The 7,982-nt window shown below is 51.3% G+C and overlaps 1 protein-coding gene and 1 pseudogene across 1 annotated transcript; one reads left to right on the forward strand and one right to left on the reverse strand.

The window, feature by feature from the left end:
• Positions 1-233: 233 nt before the first annotated feature.
• Positions 234-2,970, reverse strand: LOC101590686 (annotated as a pseudogene).
• A 1,053-nt stretch (positions 2,971-4,023) lies between these two features.
• On the forward strand, positions 4,024-5,507 carry LOC101591084 (sialic acid-binding Ig-like lectin 6). The gene is made up of 3 exons (XM_004644667.1): positions 4,024-4,495; positions 4,664-4,942; positions 5,428-5,507. The coding sequence occupies exons 1-3, from the start codon at positions 4,024-4,026 to the stop codon at positions 5,505-5,507; spliced, it is 831 nt and encodes a 276-aa protein (XP_004644724.1).
• The last annotated feature ends 2,475 nt before the right edge of the window (positions 5,508-7,982 follow it).

Consider the following 7,982-nt stretch of genomic DNA (forward strand, 5'->3'; position numbering starts at 1 on the left):
AACACAGGTCGGCATGCAGGCACCAAGTGACTTGACAGTAGTGAGTTCTATAAAAACAAACATCGATCTCATGCCTTTGCAGTCCAGGAACTGTAGTGTTCTGAAGTAAATCAATAAAGCGCACGCTGGTGTTTCGTCAACAGGCTCTGCAGTCACCTTCCGACGCTGTGCTCAGTGCTGGGAGCAGGGTGTTGTTGGCAACAGGGCAGTGACACAGCATCAGCAGCGCAGCGCAGCGCAGCCCAGGGTTGCTTCTCTCCCACGTTGTATTTAGCGCACGTCAGAAGCGATCTCTGTGGGAAGCAGATGAGGCTACTCTAATTTTCCCACGAGATTATGGTTTTAATGTAGAATATCGGCACCATAAAACGGTAACAAAAGACAGACAAAACAGTTTACAAAATTCTTAAAAGGTGCACCCAGGCTAACTATAAACTTCACATTCAGTTCTTAAAGTTACGCAGAGAAAGGCAGAGGAGTGACAAACTGCTAGTACAGAGTGCAACAGCACTGCTAGGTCAATGCCGTCTCGGAAACGTGTGTGCTCACGTGCACATCGCTGAACTCCTAGACTGCAGCTCTACCTGCTGATATGACACTCGTGCATTCATACTGGAAAGTCTATTTAGCAGAAGTTTTGGTAAGATTTATAAATTATTTTTAAAAAGTATATATTTATATGTATTTATATATATATATATAAATGGAAAGCAGCTGCAGTGTGATTCAGACACCATGTAACATGGCAGTAGAGTCGGACCACAGAGGGGCCTTGGGGTGGACGCGGAGGCCTCACTGCCCGGGCCACCCAGGCACAACCCCTCCTGGCAGAGAGGGACGCTTGACACCTTGCGCTGACTACACTGGAGAAGCTCCTCCACAGACAATGATTAAGAATGGAAAACTGTGAAATCTAAAATACAAGAATCTCTTTGCTATCAGTGTTTTGGCAACAGGACTGTAACTTGTCTTTAAAAAACACTATGTTTCTACTTAATGTCACATGAACACACACGACAGTGAGGTATGTGAGGCTTTTCCGGAATGGTCCGGAGGCTGAAGCGAAGTGTGGGGCCGGCCATCCAGCAGGTGGTGCTTGGGCAGGTTTGTGATGCAGCTGTTAGGAGTACACGTTTCAATATGCTGCTACAGGGAGGTCTCTCGGAGGGTCCTCTCATTGCGCTGGCACCTCTTCCCACCACGTCACTGCATGACACAACACTTGTGTACATGTGCATGAGGTTTACCTGCCCCAGGCGCGATTCGGAAGGCCAGGAACACAGGCTTGTGGTCTCCCATGCACATTGGGCCCGATGTGGTCGTAGGTGACAATCTTCTCTTCACTCTCCAACCTGAGCACCAGCTCCTTGGCAGACAGAGACATGAGGATGCGGTCACACCACGCAGGGCACCGAGTGTTCCTGTACTGCTCACCTTGACGGGAGTCCTCGCTGGATGGGTAGCTGGGGGGAAATGAGATGTCCAGTTCATACAGTCTGTCTTTAAAGACAGACAACTCTTTGTCAAACTCCAAGAGCACAGTGCCATTGTTGTCCCGGAAGACTTCCTGGTTGAAGTAGTCAAAGAGCTTCTTTTCCAACTGGAGCACAACCTTACGGTCATTGTCTGACTCCCGAAATATCACTTTCACCACTTCATTGGTGTCACCAGCCGGACCGTCTGCATGGTGGCCTTTGTGCAGAGAGTCTCTACAACAGACTTGGAATCCAGGCGGAAGTTGAAATCACCAAAGACAAAGTAGGAAATGTTCTCAAATCGCTGATCGATAATTCTGTCAAGCACGTAGCCGAGAGTCTTGTGCCGGACACCCGAGCACACCGAGGGGCTTGTCTCCCAGGCCACTAAGTTGGATGCATCGTGGAAAAGATGGATGTTCACCAAGTCAAAGGCACAGTCAGCAATGCACCAGCTTGCCCGGATGAAGCCTTTTCTTCACCACTTGCACTCAGGGAAGTAGTCCTGTGGGAGCTTCTCTTTCTCTAGCATCGGTGTGCTCTCTACAGTATCCGAATAGATCTCTTTGCCAGTGACTTTTTTATACGTCTTTGCTTTAAAGTCAAACTGGTACATGTTTTTTAAGGATTCATGAAGAAAATAAAAGCTTCCTAGCGCTGTAAAATGCTCCTGTGATTTGTAGTTTTCATCCAGGTGGACTCGAGCCCTGTTGTACTCTTTCATTGCATCACTGGATAGTAGCTCCTTGACAAACTTGTCCACATTGGACATGGAGGCCTCGTAGTTCTTCCCTCCAAACTCCTGGCAGTGCACGGCCATGAGGTGTGGCTTGTGTGTGTGCACAACCTGGAAAAATTCTTGAAGCCAGTTCTTCTGCAGGTTTTTGGCTTTGACAAAGGTGACAAACACATTTCCTGAAGAAAGACAGCCTCTTCAGTAACTGGTGCTGGAAAAACTAGCTCTGCACATGCCAAGGATTAAAACTGGATCCATATCTTTCACCACGCACTAGACTAAATTTGAAATGGATCCCTGTCTTACTTACTCTTCTCTCGATGCTGGGACAAATACCTGACACTCAAATTAAAGGAAAGAAAGGTTTATTTAGCTCACAGTTACTAGAGATTTCAGTCAACATACGCATCTGGGTCCAATGCAGAGCAGCACAAAGCAGAAAGCAACCTTTCATGGTGGTGGCAAAAAGGAAGAGCCTCTCTCCTATTTCTGAAGTTAGGGTCCCAGGGCAGATCTAAGGGTCACGCGGGTGGCCTCCCCGGACTCCACGCCACCACTCATCTGTTGGAGGGTCCTGTCTCCCGTGGCTCCGAGCCCTGCCACCTCGCTCTCAGCATCCATGCGCAGGAGCCCTCACCCCGGGCAGCCTGTCTGCTGTTCCTCAGCTTCCCCAGGACACGGCCATTGTGATTGTACACAGGCACCGTCTCGACGGTCCAGGAAGGACTGTGCAGCCCGAGGAAGTGCACACAACGCCATCTGCAAAGCGCTGCTTAGCAAAATGACAGTATTGAGAAGGTTCTGCTCCAAGGCCTGGCACTGTGGGAGCCCCGCTGTGCCCTCAGAGATGCCCTGTGACCTTCTACACCCGGGGGTGCCCAGACCTGTCTCCTCTCATCATCTTTGCCCTTCCATGTCCTGGCACGTGAGTGACTTCCTGCATGACACAATCTGGGAAGAGGGGATCTGATTCACAGGGAAGGCCCAAGTAGAGAGCGAGACCTCCCTGTGAGCTGAGGCCAAGATTAACTAGCACTTCTGTACGCTGAAGACAGAGTGAAGCTCACTGCGTCCCACCGAGCACAGGTGCACAAGGACTTTCTTCTGCGTGGACACAGCTCATGTTCTCTCTGTGTGACGTGAACACGCTGCCTGCTTGTGCCTCGAGGTGTTGCTCTGCGGGCGCCTCTGTACTGCGCGTGCAGAGCAAAGTCTTCCTCCTCTCGTAAGGTGCTCTCAGCCTGCCACCCTGATCTGTGGCCTGGAAGCTCCAGCGTTGGCCAGCGCAGGCTCAGGCTCAGGGCTGCCCTGGTCCTCTCGTGTCCAGCGGCACACACGCATCAGGCTCCCTGCGTGTTGCTGAGAGAATGAACAGTGAACTTGTGCACACACTTTCCTGAGGACGCCTCCTCCTTTCTTCTGTCCCGGACACAAACAGCGTTCAGAATCCTTTCTCCTTCTTCACCATTCACACCTCGACATAGGAAAAGGTGCATCCTTGCTGGGCCAGCCAGGAGGGAGGCGGCCTGACCCTCGCTCGTGACTCTCTCTCTCAGGTATCCCCACATCCCTGGCCAGCCCAGTGTGCAAACAAGCTTCCAGGATGAGGCCAGGAGGAAGGCTCTGCGCCTGTCTTCTCTCTGGGTGATTCTCTGCCCTTCTTCCATTCTGTGAGACGGGGCTGCTTGCACAGGGCAATGGTTTGAGTTCCTCTTCCATGAACTGCCCAGCTCTTGCTCCACTCTGGCTTCTGAGGCTCACACAGCACTTCCCCTCCACACTGTGTCCTTCGGTGCGAACAGAGGAGACAGGATGGTGAGCTCTAAGATGCTGCTGCCCCTGCTGCTGCTGCTGTGGATGCAGGGAGAATGGCAGTGGGGGCTGGGAAGAACTGTGCGTCGTTTACCCTCAAGGTGCTCGCGTGAGAGTCTGAAATACAGACTAGAGGTGCCCGAGTCAGTGAGTGTCCAGGAGGGCCAGTGTGTCCTCGTGCCTTGCCAAATCCTGGACTCTCCAGTGAACTCCATGACTGTCTCTGGCTCCTGGTTTGAGGAAGGGGCCGATACAAGACATGACTCCCCTGTGGCCACAAACGACCCCCAACGCCAAGTGCAGGACAGAACCCGGGGACGATTCCGCCTCGTCCTGAAGGCACAGACCAAGAACTGCTCCCTACACATCAGAGACGCACAGAAGGGTGACAGTGGCTCATACTTCTTTCGGCTGGATGCATTAGATGTACATTGGAGTTACTGTGCAGACCTGGTCTCTGTGGAAGTGACAGGTAAGGCCTGGAACCAGGCACAGGTGGTGGAGGCCTCTGGAGGTGGCTAGCATGGACACTGTCTTTGTCACACTTTGGGTTCAAGTTTTAGGACCCTAGAAAGATCTGAGTTGGGGCCTGGGCTTCTAAATCTCACCTTTCGAATTCTGCTTTTCCCTCTGCTCCCAGCCCTGACCCACACCCCCAACATCCTCATCCCTGGGACCCTCATGCCAGGCCACCCCAGCAACCTGACCTGCTCTGTGCCCTGGGCCTGTAAGCAGGGGACACCCCCCATATTCTCCTGGTGGTCAGCTGCCCTCACCTCTCTGGGCTCCAGGACCACACACTCCTCTGTGCTCACCCTGAGCCCCCAGCCCCAAGATCACGGCACCAACCTCACCTGTCAGGTGATGTTACCTGCTGTTGGTGTGCGCGTCGAGCGGACCATGCTGTTCAATGTCAGTGGTGAGTACTCTGCCGGGTACCACAGTTGCTGGGCCTGTGAAGGCCAGGAAGACTGGGACTCAGAGCTCCTTCACTCTGTGCACGATTCCTGCCTATGCAGGGGATTTAGAAGTTCTGTCCTGTCCCTTGTCATTTGTGTGTGGTCCTGGGGGTGGGGACCTCTTGTGTCTTAGTGCTGGGAGCCTGGCTGGGCGAGCATGTGCAGGGACAACTCTGTACCTTTGTGAGATGTCCAAGAAGGGAAAACAAACCTCTTCCACTTCTAAAGGCTGCAAAAAACTTTCTGGTTTGTGTCTCCCAGCAGCTGGCCCAGGTTGAGAGAGGAGCCTTTCTGGGGCTGGGGACGGGACCTCTTCAACTGTGCTGGGACTCTCTCTGTCCTGACTCACACAGTGACAGTGCTGCCTGTGCAAACCCAAGGACTCCTCCCATGCACAGAAACCAAATCAGCAGTGAGCTTGCTGCTTGCCCCCTCATTCCCCCAGATACCATGGAGAGGAAGACCATCACTAGCACAATGAGACGGACCCTGCACTTGGGGTCCAGCACTCCACCTATAGCCTGAATCTCAGCACGGTAGAATAAAGCAGAGCCACAGACAACCAGTAACCGGTTGTAGTCTGTCCTCAGATGCTCAGTCCCTCCATAGGAAGGTCCCTGAGCACATGCTGCCCTGAGCCTCAGTCTGTCCTCCCAAGGTCAGAGAACTCAGAGTGTGTCAGGAGCACAGATGGTCCTGGTGCACCCTCACACTGGCCCCCACTGCATGAGGACACAAATATTGTCATCATCATCTACCAGTGTGTGCCAAGGAGTTGAGGTCCTAAATGCCAATTAAGCTGTGTCACGTGGTTCCTTTGCTCTGATGCACGCAACCAAGTGGTTCGCAGGAAGCGCGGGCACAGTTACACTCCAAACACTGAGAGTGCCGACAGCAAGTGGGCATCAGCCAAAGAACCGTACTGTTTGCTTTGGATGTTCATCTTGGGATCTTTGTTTAAACCTGGAGCATTCAGGAAAGGCTGCCAATGAGTTGCTGTAAACTCCATGATACAACATTGTAAAAGAGGTCAGGGAGATAGCTCAGTAGAATAAGCACTTCTCTGGCAAGCACAAGGATCTGAGCTCAATCTCCAGTTCTGCCAAAAAAAAAAAAAAAACTTTCAAAATTATTTTATCACTTTATTTATTACAAGATCTCAATACACACATCAGACTCATAGTGCACCTCCTGTCTCAGCCTCCCCAGTACTGGGATCACAGGTAGGCGCCAATACACCTGATCTCTGTGGCTGGTTCAGCATGACCATGGGTAGGAATGATGTGGTATGTTTTGCCAGGGATCAAACCCTGCTCCCTGTGCTTGCTTAAGCAGGAAGTTAGTCCACTGAGCCATCTTGCTGGCCTGTGTTAGGAGGTTTGAAGTTCTTTGTCATTCAGTGGAAGACCTGTTGGGCCAAGGGACCGTGGCCAGCTTGGCATATGCTACCAGGGACTGAAGCTAGCTTCTGAAATTGCAGGTAGGCAGTTGGAACACCAATCTGTCTCTTGAGTCCCATTGTGGAATTTTTCACCAGGGGCTGAAATTTGGTGTCTCTGTATTTTTCAAGTTTATCGCTGTATACTTTCCTGAGATAAATTACAATAATATTAAAATCAACACTTTTAATATAAAACATGCAACAACCTGAATTTAATACATAAATACTAAGGCATGACCTTCACTATTCTCTCATTCCAGAACATTCATCAGCCCAGAAAGAAACCCTGCCTCCCACACCTATGACTCTCTCTCGATGGTGCCTGGCCTTCTTGTCTCACACTTGGTGTGCTCTGCATGGAGTACAGACGGAGAGCCACACACACGGCAGCCTCTTTTGTGTGGCCGCCACACATGGCATAGGGTCCTCCAGTTTCATCAGTGCAGCCTGCATGAGTGCTTCACCTTGTTCCAAGCTTACCTACCCCAGCAGGGCCTGGACAGACCACACTGTGCTCACCTGGTTACCGTGCAGTGACCTCTAAGATTCCTTTCACTTATAACTGCTATACATTATGCTGCTAGGATTGTCCGCTTCATTGTGTGTTTTCATATTTCTCAATTCCATATATTCCATATAAAGGCACTGGGTGGGAGAGAGATGAAGAATGATGGGAGGACTCTGTCCAAGTGCAAAGGTGACAACAGTGATTGGAATATTGCTGAAGTAGGAGAATTCAGCCTCCCCACTCTTTAGCAGGGAAATCAGAGCCTATGGCAGAGGTGGTGCTGCTGACAATCACAGGGATGTCTGTCAAGATCCTGATTCTCGGGCTGTGTCTTATTTTCCTAAGGTGAGATCTGAAGGGGCTGAAGGAGGGTCAGTGTACTCGACACTGGACCAAGACTCTTAGTGCTGAAGGACACAACAATGTCTAAATGGCTGGGATGATGCAGGGGCTGAGTGGGTGGCAGGAATTGCACAAGGGACCTCTGTTATCTGTCCACAACTCTAACTCAGTGGGGGGGAGGTAGCTGCTCCGACCTGGGAGGTCTGGGAGCTTCCTCTCTCCTACTGTCACCCCGGAAGCCACTTGTCAGACATGTGTTCATTGACTTCGCCACTGCACATGCAATTTTTGTGCTACAAGATTCTTCTGTCTTTGCTTAGAATGAAGACCCAAGGCACAAGAGTGAAAAGTGCAGAAGCACACACGGACCACGTTACAGACTAGTCTCTCAGGTATGGAAGGGACATCTCAGCATAGCACCTCCCTCTCAACGTCCCCTTCAGGACATCCCAGGGTGCCTGCCTCAGGCACAGCTGAGCCATCGTCATCATCCCGAGCCCAGGTGCCCTGCCTGGATCCGCACGGTGCTCAAGCTCCTGCAGGCCCATCTTCAGCCAGGAGCAGTGTATGCTACTCCAGCAACACCTCTCTCCAGCTCTCTTGGCCCACCATCAATACCCGCTCCCTTTCCTCCCAGAACCTAAGCCCTGATCATCTTTGTTCTCTTTGCCATTCTTCATGATACTCATTACGACATTTCTTCTTTTTA

Source organism: Octodon degus, unplaced genomic scaffold, assembly GCF_000260255.1.
Source record: "Octodon degus isolate 3935 unplaced genomic scaffold, OctDeg1.0 scaffold00206, whole genome shotgun sequence".
In the NCBI taxonomy this organism is placed as follows: Eukaryota; Metazoa; Chordata; class Mammalia; order Rodentia; family Octodontidae; genus Octodon; species Octodon degus.

What these genes read in the sequence shown, in the direction of transcription:
- LOC101591084 (XM_004644667.1), top strand. Translation starts at nt 4,024, where the DNA reads ATGGTGAGCTCTAAGATGCTGCTGCCCCTGCTGCTGCTGCTGTGGATG. An exon ending in GGTCTCTGTGGAAGTGACAG is followed by an intron (nt 4,496 to 4,663) that starts GTAAGGCCTGGA and finishes CTCTGCTCCCAG; the next exon opens with CCCTGACCCACACCCCCAAC. An exon ending in CATGCTGTTCAATGTCAGTG is followed by an intron (nt 4,943 to 5,427) that starts GTGAGTACTCTG and finishes TCATTCCCCCAG; the next exon opens with ATACCATGGAGAGGAAGACC.